This window comes from Vigna radiata, chromosome 5 (genome assembly GCF_000741045.1).
Source record: "Vigna radiata var. radiata cultivar VC1973A chromosome 5, Vradiata_ver6, whole genome shotgun sequence".
Lineage (NCBI taxonomy): Eukaryota > Viridiplantae > Streptophyta > Magnoliopsida > Fabales > Fabaceae > Vigna > Vigna radiata.
In genome coordinates, this window is record NC_028355.1 from 4,859,263 (window position 1) to 4,879,852 (window position 20,590).

A 20,590-nucleotide genomic window follows, 5' to 3' on the forward strand; every position below is an offset into this window, starting at 1 on the left:
AATCTTTAATTTATACATATTAAACTAATTTTTTAATCTATCACATCAATCAAATCCTACACTAATTCTCACAAATTTTACCCTCAAATCCACCCTCAATTACCTACAAATCCACTAAAAAAAACAACAAAAGAATTACTCTCAAATCTGTTCAAATCATCTATCCCAAATCATCTCCCTCAAATCTATCCAAAAATACAGAGCATTACAGTTGATAGAGAGTCTTATCAACGAAGAGTATAATCAACATTTTCTTCTGTAATAACATGTTTGTTAAGAGTTTGTGTAAATAAGTGACAAAAGAGTACTCACAACATTTGAGTAATTTCTTATAAAGTTTTGTTCGTTTTTATAATTTCATTTTGGTGAAGTGTTTGTGGTGAAAATAAATTATAATATATGTTTTAAATTCTCTATTTTCAAATTACGTGGTATAAAATGATGATAGAAATGCAAAAATTGGTTTTTAGTCGTAATCTAATAAATTTAAAGTATATTTGTCAATTGTATATCTATTGTGCTCAATAATTATTCTATCATAAGGGTGAATCTTCAAGTTATTTACGTAACAAAATTCAAAAGTTTAGATACACAAGAAATTTCTTATTGAATAGAACTTAGTCATTGAAAAAGTCATTGAACAAACAAATTCAAAATGGGAGAGTTAACCTTACTCCAAACCTAAAACATATATCATTTAAGAAAATGAGATTTAAAGATTTTGAAACTCTTAAAAAAAATAGTTTGTGGAGTGATATTTAAAACGTAATATTTTACTTTCAAAAGATTTTATTTTCTTTACCTATGTCTTGTCCGCTTATTATGAATAAGACATCCCCTTTCTAGTTCACACTTGATTATCTTTAAGCTTTTAAATTTGAATCATTAAAATTTGGTTCTAGCTTAAAATAGTACTTCAATACATCTAATAACATTGAATTGCAAATATTTGAGAAAATACAACTTGGTCACTAATATTATTTTAAGCAATGATATATTTGCATATTCTGAATTTAACATGTATCGTGCATTGTATATTTACATTATATACCATGGGACAACAATCTATCATTTTGTAATATGTTTGGATAAATATTTATCATTATATATATATATATATATATATATATATATATATATAATGATATAGAATTAATGTAGTAATGTCGATATTTAGCACGCATGGTATAAATATTTATGACATATATATTCTTACAATACGATATTTGACCAAACTATTATTCAGATTCAATTTTAATTTGTCTATATTTCCTTTGACTTTCGTAATTGTATTTAATTTTTGTCCTTAAATTTGCGTTACCTATTCACTAAAGGTAGGTTGGATTTAGTGGGAGGCCAAATAAAGTGATCAGACTCAAATATATTTAATATTTCATATTCAATTTGAAAATTTGTATATATTTTATTCCAATTCCAACCTGTTTATATTGTATTTAACATTTTAATATATTTTTCTGTTATATATATATATATATATATATATATATATATATGTATGTATGTATGTATAAAACTCTGCTAAAAATAGTTCCCAAAAGCATGTGACAAATCTCAAACCCATCTCTTCCTTTCTTAAAACCATTTTTATTTGGGATATTTCTTCCTGTACCCCGTGATTTCTTTCTGCACCTCTATGGGGTCTGCAAAAATTAAAATCAGTAGTCTGTGTCAACTCTTTTTTTGTCATGGTTCGTATAATTAAAAAGGATACCCGTAGTACAAATACTAGTTAAATTACATTCATTGCAATTTTTCACAAGAAAAAATTATAGAGATAACATTGTTTTCATTAATTGTTAAAAGAAAATTTTAAATTGTTGTGCAAAAATTATGAATTTATGATTAATTGTTTTAAGTATATATGTGAAATTATCAACGTTTGTTTGGATTTAAATTCTTAATTTTTCTCATAAATATGAAATGTTTTAAATAGTTAGATGAAGAAAGATGTAATATATCATTATTTAAAATTATTAAACAAGACATATTATATATATATATATATATATATATATATATATATATATATATATATATAATTCATAACATTTAAAACAATACATAATCTACCTGTCTCATTTATCTAAAATAACTATATCAGTGTATAATTTGTTTTGCATTAATTATCCAAATAATTGAAAGCAAGTACTACATAATTTTTTAAAAAGTTTAAATATATACAATTGTATCATCTATTCTTAAGCTAGCTCAATCTCATATTCTTATATGTTTACGTTAATAAATGATGATCATCACCGAAGAAAAACACACAAACAACGCAAATCATAAACATATATAAAAATAAGTTAAAATATAAAAGAAATATCATACATTATTTATTCAAAGTTGTAATAATACAATGCACTTAAAATATTCATATTATTATTATAATTCAATTTAAACTAACCACCAAACATTTAGAAAACAATTTTTATACTAACAAGATAAAACTATACTTAATTGTCCAAATACATATGTTGATATTTGATTTACTAGAAACGTGTAGTTATTATGACCTTTATTGTTTTACAGAATTATTATTAATATAAATTTAATCCTACATGTTGTCTTATGCCATCATCATACCTTCAAATCAAAACTTCTTACTGTTCATCACATAATCCACTATAAATGTGAATGTTTATTAGAATATCATACATAAATATATACATTAAAAAATATAAATAAAAAAGATTTTTTTATAAAATCTTCCACGTTCATCATATCATATTTCATAATTCTCAAATATATTGCACAAACTTAACCACATATATATAGATCATTTGAGATTTTAAAAAGTAAAACTCAAAAAAGTTATATATACTTTAAAGTTTGGAAAATCAAAGTTATATTTACTTCACATCTTAGATAGCAAAGAGTATAATTAAGTTTTATTTTTTTTAAGAAAATAACTTTGCGGTATTAATAGAGTTCTAGTAAAACCCTTCACAAATTTTATAATTGACTGAATCACAAATCGCAAATAATTACAAGAAATTATCGAAATCATAAGAGGATTTAACAATTATCTCATGATATAATTAAAAGATGTAATAACTAAATAGTTATCAAAGAAGACTCAACAATTGTTTATTTATATTATTATTGGAAAAAAAAATTATATATTGAAGGGTAAATCAATAAAATAAACTGTAAATTGAGTAAAATCAAACGTAATTTTTATTTTGACCAATTTCTTTATGAATACGGATTACCAATATTTCAAAGTTTTGTTTGATTTAATCAAGTAAGAAGTAATTAAAATCTGTTCAACCATCACGTGAATAATATAATACTTTTAATTCACCAAATGCATTCGTAGTTTTAAAATATGGTTTCCGAACTTAATTGACTATAATCTATTTTATATACCTACAAATAGAAAAAAAAAAGTTATATGAAGTTTAATTTTGTTATAAACTTTTATATCGATGATGTTTGTATTTTTTAAATATATGTAACTCAAAATTTATGATATTTTTTAATGAAAGTAATTATGTTGATAAGTTAATTAATTTGATTTTTATTTATATAAAACAATATAAAATAATTTAAATTTTTATTTTCATTATTAAAGTGTAATTTTTATTTGTATTTATTTATTTTTATTTTATAACTTTTCATGTGATAAGAATAATAAAATTTAAAATGTCATTATAATGTTATAGGTCAAATAATATCTAGTATAAATTTATTAAAAAAAATAATAATTTTCTAATTTTTTAAAAAATCGTCAATACTTACTTTTGTTTACTTCTCACGTTTTTTTTTTCTTTTACAAAGAGTATTATTTGCTGTGTAGATCAATATATGTGATTGAGTATATCATTATAGAGAGAAAAAAAAAATGAAAACTATCAAAACTTTTTCTCAGAGTTGAACTCAAACCCCAATTTGACTTAGACTAATGTGAGATTTGAACCTTTTTTTTTTCTTTCTTTTGAACACCTTTTGGAAAAAAAGATAACAAAAAGATAGATAGAAGAGTTTGTGGGACATGATCCCATGCATTTTAACCAAAAATTTTCACAAAGAAAATTTTTGCAGAAAGCTAAAAGAAGGCCATTAGCTAGAAAAGCACATGCACTACCTTAGCTAATAAGTAACATGGATAAGCATCCCACAAAATACACAAAAAGTATTACATTATTGCAATTACAAGAAGAAAACTTGGTGTATTGCATGATTGTTCAAACATGGTTGGCCAATGCAAAAACCATAATAATAATAATAATAATATTAAGTCATAAAGTAACACTTTTAATGGTGACTGAAAAAGGCAGAAAAGGAAGATAATTGCATAACATTCAAATAATTAAATCACTAATCATAAACATTATATGTATCTTAAACTCTAAGATATCATCCATTCCACTTCTTGCTGCCTCAGCATTCCACTTATCAAACCAAAAATTAAACACTCTTCTTAATGGTTTACCATTTCAATTTTGATTCACCATTTATGCAAATTCTCTACTAAATGTAACTTACCATTACTTTAATCCATACCACAAAAGTTTTTTGTCGTTAGTTTATAAAAAACACGAGTTTCTTTATTTTATTTTTTGTTTTTGGATAACTTTTTCACTTAAATTAGTCAATAAAATTGTTAACTTTTTAACAATGAATTTTGATTTCTTTTTCTGTTTTTTTAACGTTATTTTTTTTTATTGCAAATTCAAAACACATTGTATATATACTGATATTTTAAAATATTTTAATCTTTTAATATATTCAAATGAACATATTTCAGAAACAAAATAAAAAATTAAGATATTTTAAAATATATTAATTTTTTATATATTAAAATTAATATATTCTAAAAAGATAAGACAAAAAAATCTAGACTCAGATTTTATCATGAGTGTGATTTTACTAACGTATTTATGCCATCGTCAAGTAATTAACATATACCAAAAGTGAATCTATCTCCATTATTTATTATTCTAAAGGTTTACAGTGCTCAAAATCACCACTCTTGTCAAAATTGTAAAATATAAAAAAGATATTTATTATAAACTACACTAGTTATAATGCTTTTAAAAAATATTTTAAGAGTATTAACGTTTTCAAAAACAATCTATAAAAAGGTAACATAAGCACTTGTTGTTAAAATAAATTAAAAAACTCAATTCTGTCAATGAAAGTGCGTTTTTATCGATTTAATATTTAGGAAAAACTTCTTTTAACAATGCTTTTTTAACAACTTTTTGACAACCCTTGTGATTTGTTCGTTTTAAATATCTTTTAAACATAAATTCAAATAGACTAATAAAATGATGACACGTGTCCCGTTGTAAAAAGATTATCAAAAAATATTATCAAAATATCATTATCCTAATCTTTAAAATCTGTATATGAATAAATTAATCCCAGAATATATCAACATCAGAATAAATAATTTATTTTCCATGAACTTAATTTCCCAATCTATCAGTCTCATGATAAATTTGACTAATTTAAAAATAATTAATTTATCACTAAGTTAACAAAATTTGAAACTAAATTTGACATGTCTAAAGTTAAATTCATTACATTACATTGCTATTTTTGTATAGACACAATTATATTTAACCTATTGAAAATAGGTTTATTTTTTATCTTTTTTTTTTTGTGTGGTCCAGATATATACCCCAGTTGTAATCGAAGAAAAGAGTAGATCTCTTCCAACATTCTTCAAGAAACCCAAGTATAATAATGTTCATGTTTCTTTGTCGAAAGTTTCATACTTTAGCATTAATAATTAACTACCATTATTGTTAGTGTGAAAAACAAAACCAAATCAGTGTCCCATGCTAACAGGTATATGTCTAATGTGAAGTTCTATAAAGCTTTTGAGAAAAGTGTTCTCTTTTTCTCTCTCTTTCTCTCATAGCTACCACCCTCTTCCATTTTTCTATTTACCTTGGCAATGCAAAGCTGTTCAAGAGTTTTCTCTCTATCATCTCATGCTCAACATCATCTTTTCACACACTCTTCAATGTTATCTTCTTCTTCTTCTAAGCAGCACCAGCAACTCAAAACTTCAACCACGTGCTCTGCTTCTGATAGGTAGTAGTAGTACCTACAGTTTTTCTTCTTCTTCTTCGTTCTCTCTCTCTCTCTCTCTCTCTGCTGTGGTCTTTGTGCCGTTTTTCTTCTTTTCTTTGGATGCTTCTCCCTCTCTCGGGTTTCGAGCTCTCTCTCTCTCTCTCTCTCTGTTCTGTAAAAAAGGAGCAAAGGGAGTTTCTTTTGAACGCTTTTTTAAAACCAGTCGAAGATTCACCTTTCTGTCTTCACATTTTGCCATACCCAGATGCCCCTGTGTGGTGAGTTGCAAATTGCAATTGCAATTTGCTATGCGTTTCTGTATGAGTGCTCTCGGAGTGTCCTCTGCTGCAGACAGCTTCTTTGTCAGAAAAATTGTTTTTTTTTTCTATTTTCAACATTTTCTCCAACATTTTAATATCCCGTTCTTAGATTATCTTTTTTTTTTTGTTTGAAGCTTTTTCCTGTTGTTGTTTCCCCCTATTGAGTTTGGTCATGGCAACTGTTTACATTGTGCTTTTTCTTGCAATACTCTCTGGAGTGAGTATTGAACATACTGTTTTATGGATTCTGGGTTAGTTATTGGGGTTTTGAAAATCATGAGAGAAATTCGTTGGAAAAATTAATGAATCAGGGGAGTTAAATGTGTTGGGTGTGTTTATTTTGTGGCTATGGTTGACAACTGTGAAATATTTCTAATCGGGTGTTTTTTTTGTGCTGTTTAATTTTTGCCTTCCTTGTGGTTTAATAATTACATTTGTTTGTTTTTTGTATTGTAGGTGACAAGTTTTGGATATTGAAATACTGAAAACACTGTGAAGACTATTGGATAGTGGAATCTAGTGATGAATCTTAGCATCTGAGTTCTTGGCAACACAATGTTTGTTATATAATTATTTTGAAAAAAAAAAAAACTATAGAAACTTCATTTGGATATTTTTTGGACACTGTGACTTGTGAAATTTATATATTCCAAAATGGGTTGTGTTTTTTCAAGTATTGATGAGGATGAGAAGGTTGGTAGGTGCAAGGAAAGGAAGAGGTTAATGAAACAGTTGGTGAAAATTAGAGGGGATTATTCTGATTCCTTATTGGCTTATTTGAAATCACTGAGAAACACTGGTGCCACCCTGAGGCAATTCACTGAGTCTGATACAATTGAATTTGAAACTGCCTCTAATGGCATAGCTGAGCCAGCTTGTTCATCTCCCAAAGCAGACAAGCTGCTACCACCGCCACTGCCTCCTTTTCTCACTGATAAGAGTATGGTGCACGAAGATGAGATACTAGAGACAGATGACATCAATGTTCCTCCACTGCAAATTGATCCAAGTTTGAGTTCATTACGGCTGTATCGATGCCCTGATAGAAACGAAATGATGGAACCAGTGGAGGAGGATAATTGGGAAGAAACCAAAACAGAATTTGAGGATGAAGATGCAGAAGCTGCTGTAATTGCTGAAAAATTGCGTAGGGGAAAGCAGCAGTTGATGGAGACAGTTGATGAAAATTCCTCTGCAATAAGTTTGTATAGAAAAGATGCTACGGCTACGCCTGTTACAGTTTCTAGATGTGGGAAAACGTTGGAGGGTATAGGTAAGGAGTTGGATGACCAATTCTTGAAAGCATCTGGATGTATAAAGGAAATTGCTGTTCTTATTGATATCAGTGGAGGAGATACTCTTCTGCGACAGAATTCTGGGCGTCATGATAGTAAGGCTTTTATCATGGTGGAAGTTCCGTAATGATAGACTGTGTTATGATTTGATGACCATTTACCTTTTACCACCATTCTTTTCTGCGTTGGAGCATTTTAGTTATATTTGATAGTCATATTTATTGAATACTCATAAACTGAGATTAGTTGGAACATTCACTCATAAACTGAGATTAGTTCTTCCAGAAAAAAAATACTGCTTATTTACATTCATATATTTGTTGAATCTTTTAGAAGTCACAGAAGACAATGGTAGATTCTTCTAAATTTTTTAAATTGTGATGTCTTTATCATAAGCTATGTTTTACGAAGTATGATTGTAGTAATATACTGTCTTATCTGAACTTCATCCATCTAATAACTATCAAACTTAATCATATTCGGTGTTTTGTGATATACCATCTTGTGTGGCGGTTTATTATGCTTAACAATTGTTTAAGACATCATTAGTTTCCGAGGAGGTTTTGATGCTGACATGTTTTTACTGTTGCTATGTTATTTGAAGGGAAGAGAGGCAATTCTGCAAAGGTCTTCAGTGTACTGTCATGGAGTAGGCATTCAAAATCACCACCATCCACCAAAGATTGTGCTGAATTTTCTGGTCATAGTGAACCATGCAAGCCTGGAGCTCATTGTGCCACACTTAAAAGATTATACGCGGCAGAGAAGAAACTGTTCAAGGCAGTAAAGGTTAGATAATGAATCTAGCTACCTGAAGGTCATACGTGCCACACTTAAATAATATTGGAAATAATAATATTTAATGTTCTCAGGCCACAATATGTTTATATACCTATGTTTATACACATTCAGTGTTCATGGGGATTAGTATCCAGAAAGTTGCACCACTTGTTATAATCCTGGATAACAGTCTTCTCTCTGTCTATCAAGAGTCCTAGATATGGTTGATATGCAAAGCGTATGCATTACATTTTGTACTAAATTAAAAGCTGTTTCATTCTCTAATCTTCCTTATTCTCTCTGCATTCTCCCTTACTAAATTTAACATGGTGTTAGAGAATTACCATGTACTGAGACCTGTACTATCACAATTCTGCTAACACATTCCGAAAAGTATGAAACCATTTTATTTTCCTTTAGCTTTCTTCCCATTCGAACGTGATCTACCTCATTGTTTTTATCATGGTTGCTACCCTGCTGGTTTTGTCATCTTTTGTGGCTCTCCATGACAATGCTGTTTTCTTCATTTGAGGGGAGGGGGTGTTTTGGCACGCGACTCTTGTCAAACCAGCTGAAGAACCTATTCAGTGGATGTTCTATTGAATGAGAAGCTGTTTCATTCTCTAATTTCTCTCCTTCTCTCTAAGTTCTCTCCTCTAAACGTAAATTACATGAATCACCGTACAGTAGATATGTTCATCTTGTACATTAAGGCTAGTAATTAGTTTCCCAGAACAGAGCCAAACTGAAGGGGTAAATATGTTCTAATATAATAAAGTACAAGAGAAATAAAGGAATACTGTAATAGGATTGTTTGGATGTTATTTTATCTTGATCATTGTCTTTTTTCTTTCCATCTGAATGGAAATCTTTGCTTTTGGATTTTAAATCTTCGTGCAAGATTGTCCTTGTCTTATTGTTCAAATGCCATTAAATGTAGGAAGAGGGAATTGTTGCCTTGGAGTTCGATAGAAAGATGTCATTATTGCAAAAACAAGAAGACGAGAACCTTGACATGGTGAAAATTGACAAAACTCGATCATGTGTTGAGAAGTTGGAGTCTGATTTAATAAGCTTACGGCAGTGTATCAGTGACACAACTTCATCAATTTTGGAAATGATAGATGAGGAGCTTTTACCCCAGCTGGTTGCATTAACTGCAGGGTACATTTTTTCTGAATCAATGCATGAGACAAGTTCTAACTTAATGATGCGTTAATATCAATCCAACTTAATGATGAGCTTTTGGTTGTTCTGTAGGTTGGTACAAATGTGGAGAACAATGCGTGAGGCACACGAAGCCCAAATACTCATCTCCCAGCAGTTGAGTAGCCTCAGTGATAGTCACAACACGATACTAAATTCTGAATATCATCACCAGGCTACAATTCAATTCCAAACTGAGGCCTCTTATTGGTATAGCAGCTTTTGCAAACTTGTAAAATCTCAACGGGAGTATGTGAGGATCCTCCATGAATGGATTAAGCTTACCGAAAGCCTCAGGGATGGTCAAGAAAGTAGCAATCATTCTTCTGTTCTTACCATTTGTGAACAGTGGGAGCACGGGCTTAACGACTTACCAGAAAAGGTACTTTTGGTCAAAATTCGATGTCAATCTTTTTTCCTTGGGCTTTGTTTATTCTTGACAGGAAAAATAGAAAATCTGTAGTCATAACTGTTTTCCTACTTCATTTCTGTCTCTCACAACTGAAAAATCTTAACTTTTCAAAACTCAAACTATTGCAACTGCTTAATGCTATCCTGTTCTTGTGTTTTCACCTATTGTATACCAGATCTAAGTGTGAATTAAGTCTTACGGTAAGTAAAAGTGAGAAAGTTGAACACCATTTAAGGATGAAGACCCATACATCATTGTCTTAAGGTTTTGAGTGGTGTCAATCTCTTATATTGTTGGATTGAGGTTTTGTTGGTATTGTTTCTCTTTGGTTAATTCTTCCCTCTCAATAGACCCATCATTTATTTCACAGAGTAGAACAGGAGTAAACAAAGCATAGTCTAGCCAGAGTACTTGTTCTTGGCATCATTCCAGTTTGTGTTTTTTTCTGAATGTCTATGTATACTTCAAACTCTAGCCTCTGATACTGAATTACAGATATCATCTGATTAACTAATCCTTCCAAAAGTTTAAACTTTTGGTGTAAATGCACATGAATGTTTCATATCAAGCAGTTTCTCTGCACAAAATTCTGGTTTCAAAACACTAATTGCATCCTTGTATTAAGACTGTTCAAAAGTTGGCTTGAAAGATCAAATGACTTGTTTGAATAAGCATTTTCTTTTCTCCATATTATCAAACATGTTCAAGAATTTCATGAATTGATTTTCTTATAAATAGTAAGACTTACAAATCTGCTGACATTCTGGGTGGTTGCAGGCGACATCTGATGCAATAAAAAGCCTTTTGTCATGCATCCGTTCCATAGCTTCTCAGCAGACAGAGGAACACAACATTCTGAAAAAGTTAGATAAACTTGAAAGGAAATTCCAAAAATGTATGAACAGCTTGGCTGAGATGCAGCAGAGAATAGATGGAGATATAGCTGATACAAGCCCCAGGCATCCAATACATGTCAAGAAAACTGAAACAGAAGAAATTAAGAAGCAAGTGGAGAATGAGAGAGCAAATTATTTGGATGCTGTTCGGTATAGTAGGGCCATGACCCTTGATCAGCTACAAACTACACTTCCCCCACTCTTCCAGTTACTGATGGAATTTTCAAGTGCTTCATCCCATGCTATTCAGCTTATCAATGCCCCCACTGAAGCCGTTTGAGTAGATTGCAGGGATACTGCACCTCATAACTTTTTTTTTTATTACTGTCTGGTGCTTTGGATAGCATGAACAGAATATATATATGTATTGTAAATTGTGTTCTTGTCAGTTTGTGAACTGACACAAAATTGTGTTGAGTCATGGTTGATGGTATCAAAATTAAACTCTTTTGTACATCCCTTCCAAGCCACCATATTCTTAATTTTTTAATGGGGGTTGAAGGCTATTTTTTATGTTGTAGCAAATGAAAAAGAAAAGTAAAGGAAGAAGAGCATGAAATCATTCTATTATATAATTATAATATTGTGAAAGTTAATTTAAGAAAATAAATTCTTGGATAACTGTATTTCAATGTGTACAGTTTTTTCATAACTTCAATAAATTTTTTAGTAATCCATTAATGCGAACATTTTTTTTAAAATAGATTTGCTGTGTACATGTTTTTGTCCCTTTCCATCTTTATAAGCACAATAACTATTTCGAAAAAAAAATTATTTACTTTGATGAAAAATTATAAGTGTTTCTGTAGTGTAATCCTAACACTATGAATTTTTTTTAAACAAATATTGTTTTGTAGGTATACATTTTTTATAATTTCAATATAAAGTTTGGGAACTGATTTGTTTTTTATCTTGACGATTAAACTATAAGAGTCTAAGTATAACTCTATAAGAAATTATTTTAAAAAATATTTTTATACCCGTTTTACGTACATATGTATTTTTATAGTTTCAATATAATTTTTTGGGTTAAATATGTTTTAGTCCCTATACTTTGGGACGATTTTGGTTTTAGTCCATTTTCAAACTAGGATACAATTTAGTCCTTCAACTTTAGAAAACTCTGGTTTTAGTCTTTTTTACCAATTTTTTTTAACATTATTTGTTGTTTCAAACACGTTTCCTTATAACATTTGAATTGTTTATACTGTTTGACACATTTTTGCAATGTTAACTAAGAAACGTGCTTGAAACAACAAATAAAGTTAAAAAAAATTGGTAAAAAAGACTAAAACCAGAGTTTTCTAAAGTTGAAGGACTAAATTGTACTATAGTTTGAAAATGAACTAAAACCAAAATTGCCCAAAGTATAGGGACTAAAAACATATTTAACCCTAATTTTTTAATAACTGTTTTTTTTTATCATTTTGAAAATTATTATAATAATTAATTTTTAGTTATAAATATACTTTTTATTACCTTAAAAAAAATATACATGAGGGAAAAATAGGGCAAGGACTTTCTTAAACATAACTCTGATTTCAAAAGGGCCATGCTATTTAGTTTAAGGTTATCGCTTAAAAGATTACATTTTTACGTTTCTTCTCCCAACGCCAATTCTTCTTTCGCTTTAGCTTCGTAACAAGTTGTTACAGTTACTTTCCTCGATTTCTCTCAATTCGTGGTTCTTTTTCTGAGTAATATTGATAGTGGATTTCTTCCTCTCCAGGTTAAGGTTCGATTAAGGTTTTATTAAATTGAAGGGTTGTTCTTGATAATGATAGAATGCATGGTTTGAATGAATTTCTTAATTGTTTTCCATGTAGATAGGGTTCAAATTAGGGGATTTAATACATTGTTGCTGATTACAAGGAAATGTTGTGCCTTTTCATTGTTTTAATCTGTTATATGTTGTGGGTGCCTGTCACTGAAGGAAAAACGCCCTGTTTTGCATTGCTATGTAGCCTAGTTATGTGCTGAACTTCTTTTTCATTTTGTTTATGATCTTCATGGTTGTTATATTATTACCGTGTTGAGATGGCAGAGACCGGTTAATAAAGTCTTATTTAGTATTTCTTTTTACCAGAAATATTGAATAGAATGCGTATAATATGAAGTTGAGGCATTAGCACCTCTGGAGGAGCTGAGCCTGGCAAAAAACAAACAAACGAAAATTTGCTAAAAGCAGCATTTTATGAATATTAACTATATCTTAAAATGGCCTGTCATACATTTGAATTTTAAAAATTGATTCTTCTTTATCTCATGTTGTAGGTTAATTTGTTTTAACTGGAGGGAGTGTTTGATTCCTTTTACCTAGGAATAGAGCAACACTGAGCACTGGTGTGCTCTTTGGTGGTGATTTACTGTTCCTCAGTACCCATAGCTTGAAGGTTCCAAAGGCAAGGAAAATCAAGTTTACCATTTATTCTAGGACAAGACGATAGGGTATGTAATTTGGTGCATGAATAAAAAGAAAGCAATTGAAAAAACTACAGCATAATCTCAATGTAGTGCTTTTATCCCAACTGGCTTTAGTGTTATTATAAGTATCTCAATACTGTGCTTCTATCTTATATTTAGTCTGATTTTCCTGCCTTCTCACTGGTACTTTTGTTATGTAATATCCTCCACTAGTCCAATCAAATCAAATGCCTCCAATTAGCATTCACTGTTCTTATCTAATATATAAGCTACTCTGCATGTTCTTTTCTCTTGAGTCACCCAATTGATCTCTTATACTTATTGCTACTGAATACCAGATACTGATTGTTGAAGAAGAGGTACTTCAACACGTTATATTTGGTTGAGAAACTACTGTTAGAGAATATGAAAGTGGAAGAGGTGAATCGATGTCAGATTCAAGAGTGGTATCCAAAGTTCAAATCTGTATCCATCAAGACTGTAATTCATCAACTCCCCGAGTCATTTATTCAGTACCTTCTTGATGACTCAGGGCCCTTCCTCTTACCTGCTTCTGTCTTAAATGAAGATGCATTACCCAATAGAATTCATAATCCAATTGAGGAAGAAGATTTTCAGGTTTCAGAGGGATCTGGGGATGAAGCAGAAGATTCTCCACCACCTTCTTTTCCAGAACTTGAATTGAAAATTAAGGAATCTATCGAGTCCCTTGGGGGTGCAGTCTTTCCCAAGCTGAATTGGAGTGCTCCAAAAGATTCAGCATGGATAAGTACTGCTGGTAGCCTTCGGTGCACCAGTTTCAGCGAGATTGCACTTTTATTTCGAGCATCTGACTCATTGGTCCATGACTTGTGCCATGCGTATGATTCATGCCAGGATAAATCTTCAACTAGGCCCCGTAATTTCTTTCTTGCACTCCGGAAATGGTATCCATCCCTTCAGCCAGACATGGAATTTCGATGTTTCATACGAGATCAGAAGTTAATTGGAATTTCTCAACGTGAGGTTACTACTTTTTATCCTATTTTGCTTGAAAAGAAGAATGATCTCCTTTCATTGATACTAGCATTTTTTAACAATTACGTGAGGGCTAAATTTGAGTCAGAAAACTACACATTTGATGTTTATATCACAAAGGATGAGAGAGTTAAGATTGTGGATTTCAACCCTTGGGGTGCCTTTACATTGTCCTTGTTATTTGCCTGGGATGAATTAGAGCGTATTTACAGTGAAGGAAATGATGTGGAGTTTAGAATTGTGGAAGATCGTTGTGCTGTTAGGCCAGGCCTTAAAACAGCAGTGCCTTTTGATTACTTGGATACGAGTGAGGGCAGTGGTTGGGATCAATTTCTAAGGAGTGCAGATGAAGAGTTTAGACAACAATTTGCAGAAGCTGGTGCATGATAATCAACTGCTGTTTCTCTAAATTATCACTTAAGGTAGCAAATAAAATAAGTAGCTCTTCAATTTATATATTGAGTTTTTTGACAAAGGGGAAAACTTGTGTTTAAAAGCATTAACGCATGGAGGAGGCGAATTTCTGGTTTAACATAAATCTTATTCGTTATGATTATTAAGTTTATTTTGTTGGACTTCAAACATAAGATATTTTTCATTGAAGTTTTTCTGTTGGTCATTGTAAGCTGCTACCAATTTCAGGCCTTCGGATAATTATGTGTTGAAACTCAGAGGCACACGAACATCTGTAGTGACAATTGTGTCCTATGGTGCTTAGTTTGTACCTAAGTATTTTGGAGAAAATTTATCATGTGTTGTGTATTTTTGTATGATGAAATGAGTTTCTTCTATATGTTTGTATTATTCACATGTTTTTTACGGTTGTTCACTGCAAACTATTCCTTTACCTGCTGAGACAAACATGCATAATTCCTTTATTCTGTGCAGGTTAGTTTGGTATATGTATTGAATACTTAATTTTATGGATAACAGAAAATAATCTATAAAAAATAATCTTTAATTGAGAAGATATGGACAGTGAATTACTTGTTATTATGATATTTTTTTTGTATCCTTATTTAGTTTTGAGTAAATCTTCTGCTTAAAAAAGTAATACAAACAAAATTTACTATTTATGATTTTTATTAACTTTTCCTTTTCTCAGCACACACTTTATTGCCTGTATAGGAACCAATTTTTTCAAATGAAATTAATTATGTTAAATTTTAATTAAATAATCAGTCATATAAAATCAATTACTAAACTATTTATTATCCGTAATTATTTTTAAAAAATCTTATTTCTAACCAGAAATATGTATTTGGTGTCTCTAAATTTTATTTATCTGTTATATAAGATCAATTAAATTTTTAATTTTCATAACTATTTTACCAAAATTCATGTTACTGCTATAGGAAGAGATACTTCATATCTCTATCTTTTTAAAAAAATAAAGTTAATAAACGATAATTACTAAAAACAGTTGTAAATGAATTAGTGTAAGATTTCATAAGAGTCATTTGTAGGGGATGGTATTGTTTAAGTATGACCATCTATTCTTAATGTTTAAACAATTTATCTTATATTTTCTTTAATTGTATAATAAAATATGAAATATTTATCCAAAATGGTATATAACAACTTCTTTGAGTTATAGTTTATGATTAAACAGGCGTATGAGCGAAAAGACATACGCAAATATATGCTTATTATTTTTTATTAGTATAATAATTAATAAAAATGTTTTACTCAAACAATAAAATTAGAATAAATTGTGTATAAAAAATATAATCTCCTTGTATAAAATAAAAAAATTTCCTTTATTAATGACATATAACTATAAATAATTTTTATATATAAAAAATTATAAAATTAAATATCTTTTTAATTTTATAAATAATTTTTTATTGCATAAATTATTTTTTATCATGATTAATATTTAAGTTTTATAAAATAATTATTTTAAAGAGTAATATATATATATATATATATATATATATATATATATATATATATATATATATATATATATATATATATATATATAAATTCTTTATTAATGGTGTAAATTATCTTACACTTTTTTTTTTCATATTCTCTCATATTTCTATTAAATTCAATACCATTGAATCAATTTTAATTTTTCAATTATTTAATCTGACCTTGTTCCTTGCCCTCGAAGTAGAAAAACGGTGTCGTAAAGGTGACTTTTCTGGTGCCAAGTAAAATCTGAAAAGAACCCTATTATTATCATTGTTGTTGCAAGCAGAGCAACGTTTTTCGATAGTAGGCATGGCGGAGGAAGTGGAAGAATCGAATAATGCAGTCAGAATATTCGTGGGAGGATTGGCGGAAACCGTCAGCATCGAAGACCTACGAAGCTTATTCTCCTCTCTTGGCTCCGTCCAAGCCGTTCAAACCATCCGAACCAAAGGTCGCAGCTTTGCCTACATTGATTTTCACTCCGACCCTAAATCCCTTTCTAAGCTCTTCAGCAAGGCAAGAATCAATAACTATCTTTTCATTTTTTTTTCTATATCTTGTTTGTAATGATTATTAGGGACATTTTGTGATTCACGTAGCCAACTTCACCTAATGGTTTAAGGACATTTTATTCGAACTTTTCCCTCTCAACTTTTTAGGAGAAAAAAAGAAGATAGAATTCTGCATAAGCTAAAACTCGAGTTTATGTGTGTGTTAAAAATAATACTTAGTTATACTAACACAGAACTACTAAAAGCACATTATACTAGAAATTTGAGAGTTTGAAGAATCCAAAAGTGCTATGAATTAAAGAACTTCGAGACTTCTTATTATTGGAATAGAAAACAGAGAAGAAAAATTACAAGTGTTTTTCCAAAAGCCCCTTTCTTCAGGCACAAACTAACTATTTAAAGAGTTAGTTAACAAATAGTTAGTTGACAATGGTTAACTACTAAAAACATATTCTAACTTAAACTTATGAATAAGATAGTTATAACTAATAGAAATTTTTTAGTTTTTTCGTTTTATTTTGTTTTTTATTTGATTTCTTTTGTTTTCAGTGACTAATTTTAACTTTCGGTTGACATGGCAGTATAATGGGTGTCTGTGGAAGGGTGGAAGGCTGAGACTTGAGAAGGCCAAAGAAGACTATCTCACGCGGATGAAGAGAGAATGGGAGAATGACGCCCTTGATGATGCTACTCAGCCGCCTCCTAGTTCTCCTAAGGAAGCCACCACACATTCTTCCAAGTCAAATACCAAACATCTCAATATTTTCTTTCCCAGATTGAGAAAGGTCACTTTTTTATGCAGTTTTTTAGAGTATGCATTTCAATGCTAAGGGTTGATCTTGTGATAGTTGGGTTTGGTTTTGTTGAGTTGTGGATAAGGGTGATGAGTAGGCAACAGGATTGGGTAGGAGTTAGATAGGTTATATGTACTGTATGTGTGAAATTATCGTTTTGGGTTTCTTGTGTTTTGTGGTAAAGTGGAAAAACTTGACTGCACTTTCCTTGGATGCTTCTTCTCTAGTCAGAGATGAAGTTTCACCTTGTTATTCATTGAGTTAATATTTAAGTATGTGTAGGAAATCAAGATAGGCCTGTCTGTTAGGATTTGACACTGTTAGTTAGGCCTTGTCAGTTGATAGTAAGCCTTGTAGTCTATTAGAATAAATAATTAGTTCAGCTCTAATAAACAGCTGTTAGAATAAGTGTTTTATAACTTGTAGAACGCATTTTCAGAGCAATGATTTTCATTTTAAAATTAGTTTATTTATGTGTTATCCATAACTGAATAGTCATTTATGTCAAATGTATGCTTGCATTTGCATTATGTCTAAAGAAATAAGGGTAAATGATACGACTTCGCTTTTACATGCTACATATATACCTGTGCAGGTGAAATCCATACCATTCAGTGGAACTGGCAAGCACAAATACAGTTTCCAGAATATCAAAGTTCCTCCACTCCCTGTGCATTTTTGTGACTGTGAGGAGCATTGTAGTCCCTTTGTCACTGAAAGAGGGAGGCTATCTATTGATAGGGCAGCTGAAAGTGCTGGAATGAATGATGAAGAGATTAGCATAATGAATGCTGTGATGAACAAGCTACTTCAAAAAGAAAAGATTTCCAGTGTTGAGAGCCTTGGAAAGGAGAAAGATTTGTACAAATCACCTGATACTTTACAATCTGATGAAGCTGAAGATAGCGCAGCAGATGAAGACGATCTCATTATTAACATGGAGACGAAGAGAAATAAAACAGCTTTAATAGGGAACCAGGAGCTTGAAAGAATCCTGGAAAATCAGGTATTTTTTTCTTCTCTATTTGTGGGTGGAGGTGGGGTGTTTAATAAATTAGGATCTAAGTGGTAATGTCAGTTTCCTTTTAGCAAAGAAAAGGTATTCTATACCGTGTAATTGTTGTTTTTAATCTTCAGGAATCCTGGTTTAATAAAACAAAATTTGCTAAGGAAGAACACAACAATAGTATGCCTGAAGTGGAGGGAAGGAATAATAGCAATGCCAACAAGAACAAGAAGAGGAAATCACTTCCCAAATTGGAAATGGAAAGTAATGCAGAAGTATCAACAACCCCTGGAGGCAAGGGTAATAAGCAGACACTTCGAAATAAGGTGGGATCTGGTGCACAGCGTACTGAGCCAGAAGATGGTTTTGAGGAATTGACTAAAGTTTCATGGTCTCAAAAGTCTTCATGGAAAGAACTTCTTGGTGGCGGAGGCAATACTTCTTTCAGTGCTTCTATCATATTACCAAAATTGGACTGCAGTAACAATCTACAAAGATCCGATGACCTGTGTGCACCTGTATCTACAATCAATAAAACTGAAAACATGGAAAAGGATAGAGATTTATGGAGCAACCCTACCATTACGCAAGTGATAAAAGAGCATGCTGATGCTCAACCTACCCATACACAAGTGATAAAAGAGCTTGCTGAAGCTCAACCTGCAAATAAAGAAGTGATAGAAGATGTTACCAAATATCAGCATAATGTGGCACCGAATAAGACAGGCAGAGGAGCTTCATGGCTGCAAAAACAATCCTGGACACAAATGGTTAGTGAGAATAGCAATTCATTTAGCATTGCACATATTTTGCCAGGTATTACTTTTCCTGAGCCAAAGGCCAAGGAGCCCATTGTGGTACCTGCCATTTCCAACCATTTCAAGCATAAGGGAGTAGCTAAGGGTACTATTAATGAATGTGTGAGTAATGACGGGTTTAAATCAAGGGAGACTATACAAGAAAAGAGTCAGCATATCAGTGGCAATGACGTTACTTTTGCTTCAGTAGTTGAGGAAAAGGTTGAAACAAGTCCCAGGGAAAAATCCCCTGAAAATATTGAAATAGGTGAAACGTGCTCATTTATGAGAAATGCTGCATCTTTGAAGGAATGGGCAAAAGCTAAGGCCGCTATTAGTGGATCACTCAAAAGAAAAAGTGATGAGAAGTAAGATGAGAAGGTTTCCATAGGACAGAAATATCTGACAGTTAAGCAGCATTATCTTTCACATGGTTTTGTGCTATATTCACTCCCAGTTATTGTTCTTTTCGTGCAAGGAGATGAAAGTGAAAAGTAATGAAGGACAAATTGATTTTCAAAATGACATTTGTAATTTGGAAACCAATTTCAACACTTCTCTTCAGTTACATCAAGTCTGGCTCAGAACGTTCTGATTCCGACTCAGTCAGTGATATAGCTACTCCAAATTGGTTATTGCATCAGAAATGTTTTGTAACCGTCATGGTTCGACACAACCCCCCGTAAGTTTCCCGATGAAACCACTGATCGAACCGTTGCTTAACTAGTCTTAGCGATTTGGTGATCAGGTGGTTTATAAAGTGAATTGGTGTATTGTGAGTTTTTGAGATTTTTAAGGTATATTATGAACATTTTCAAGTTTGAAGTTTATAATTTATGAATTTTTGGATAGATTTCATTCATGCTGTTAGAGAAGTATATATCTGTATTCTTTTAAATTATGTATGAACTCGGTAAAATTATGTTTTTTTTTTTCCTTTTCAAAGTAAAATCGTATATGCTTACATAGCATTTGACCCAATTTATTTAAGGGAATTTCTTCATGCACCCCAATATTATGTCTGCTGCACCCTAATAATTTTAAAATTTCAATTATATCTCAGATGTATTGTAGTTCCGGATTGTACAGTATGTATCCAGATTGCATAATCTGTAATGTAAATTTATATTCTGGATTCTATCTGTTATTTTGTATTC

General features: G+C 30.8%; 3 protein-coding genes across 8 annotated transcripts; all 3 read left to right on the plus strand.

The window, feature by feature from the left end:
- The first annotated feature begins 5,768 nt into the window (after nucleotides 1-5,768).
- LOC106762823 (nitrate regulatory gene2 protein) lies at nucleotides 5,769-11,450 on the plus strand. Of its 2 annotated transcripts, none has more exons than XM_014646901.2 (6): nucleotides 5,769-6,072; nucleotides 6,828-7,761; nucleotides 8,271-8,455; nucleotides 9,387-9,610; nucleotides 9,707-10,034; nucleotides 10,842-11,450. In XM_014646901.2, exons 2-6 carry the CDS (start codon nucleotides 7,026-7,028, stop codon nucleotides 11,238-11,240), a joined length of 1,872 nt encoding a protein of 623 aa, XP_014502387.1. In that variant the 5' UTR covers nucleotides 5,769-6,072; nucleotides 6,828-7,025; the 3' UTR covers nucleotides 11,241-11,450. The 2 variants fall into 2 exon arrangements, with proteins under 2 accessions (XP_014502387.1, XP_014502388.1); XM_014646902.2 differs by lacking the exon at nucleotides 5,769-6,072 and adding an exon at nucleotides 6,226-6,329.
- Nucleotides 11,451-12,499: 1,049 nt separating this feature from the next.
- Nucleotides 12,500-15,276, plus strand: LOC106759972 (cell division cycle protein 123 homolog). 5 transcript variants are annotated; one of them, XM_022780521.1, is made up of 3 exons: nucleotides 12,500-12,689; nucleotides 13,235-13,362; nucleotides 13,723-15,276. In XM_022780521.1, exon 3 carries the CDS (start codon nucleotides 13,790-13,792, stop codon nucleotides 14,786-14,788), a length of 999 nt encoding a protein of 332 aa, XP_022636242.1. In that variant the 5' UTR covers nucleotides 12,500-12,689; nucleotides 13,235-13,362; nucleotides 13,723-13,789; the 3' UTR covers nucleotides 14,789-15,276. The 5 variants fall into 5 exon arrangements, with proteins under 5 accessions (XP_022636242.1, XP_014498865.1, XP_014498866.1 ...); XM_014643379.2 differs by having other exon boundaries at nucleotides 12,500-12,695; nucleotides 13,235-13,408; nucleotides 13,723-15,275; XM_014643380.2 differs by having other exon boundaries at nucleotides 13,235-13,408; nucleotides 13,723-15,275.
- A 1,269-nt stretch (nucleotides 15,277-16,545) lies between these two features.
- On the plus strand, nucleotides 16,546-20,367 carry LOC106759673. The gene is made up of 4 exons (XM_014642964.2): nucleotides 16,546-16,840; nucleotides 17,418-17,621; nucleotides 18,226-18,636; nucleotides 18,768-20,367. Exons 1-4 carry the CDS (start codon nucleotides 16,634-16,636, stop codon nucleotides 19,803-19,805), a joined length of 1,860 nt encoding a protein of 619 aa, XP_014498450.1. The 5' UTR covers nucleotides 16,546-16,633; the 3' UTR covers nucleotides 19,806-20,367.
- The last annotated feature ends 223 nt before the right edge of the window (nucleotides 20,368-20,590 follow it).

Bases quoted from the DNA above. Each gene is read 5' to 3' on its own strand.
- LOC106762823 (XM_014646901.2), top strand. From the start codon at position 7,026: ATGGGTTGTGTTTTTTCAAGTATTGATGAGGATGAGAAGGTTGGTAGG. The intron at 7,762-8,270 runs GTAAGGCTTTTA...TGTTATTTGAAG, and splicing joins GAATTCTGGGCGTCATGATA to GGAAGAGAGGCAATTCTGCA. The intron at 10,035-10,841 runs GTACTTTTGGTC...GGGTGGTTGCAG, and splicing joins TTAACGACTTACCAGAAAAG to GCGACATCTGATGCAATAAA.
- LOC106759972 (XM_014643383.2), top strand. From the start codon at position 13,790: ATGAAAGTGGAAGAGGTGAATCGATGTCAGATTCAAGAGTGGTATCCA.
- LOC106759673 (XM_014642964.2), top strand. From the start codon at position 16,634: ATGGCGGAGGAAGTGGAAGAATCGAATAATGCAGTCAGAATATTCGTG. The intron at 16,841-17,417 runs GCAAGAATCAAT...TTGACATGGCAG, and splicing joins TTTCTAAGCTCTTCAGCAAG to TATAATGGGTGTCTGTGGAA. The intron at 17,622-18,225 runs GTCACTTTTTTA...ATACCTGTGCAG, and splicing joins TCTTTCCCAGATTGAGAAAG to GTGAAATCCATACCATTCAG.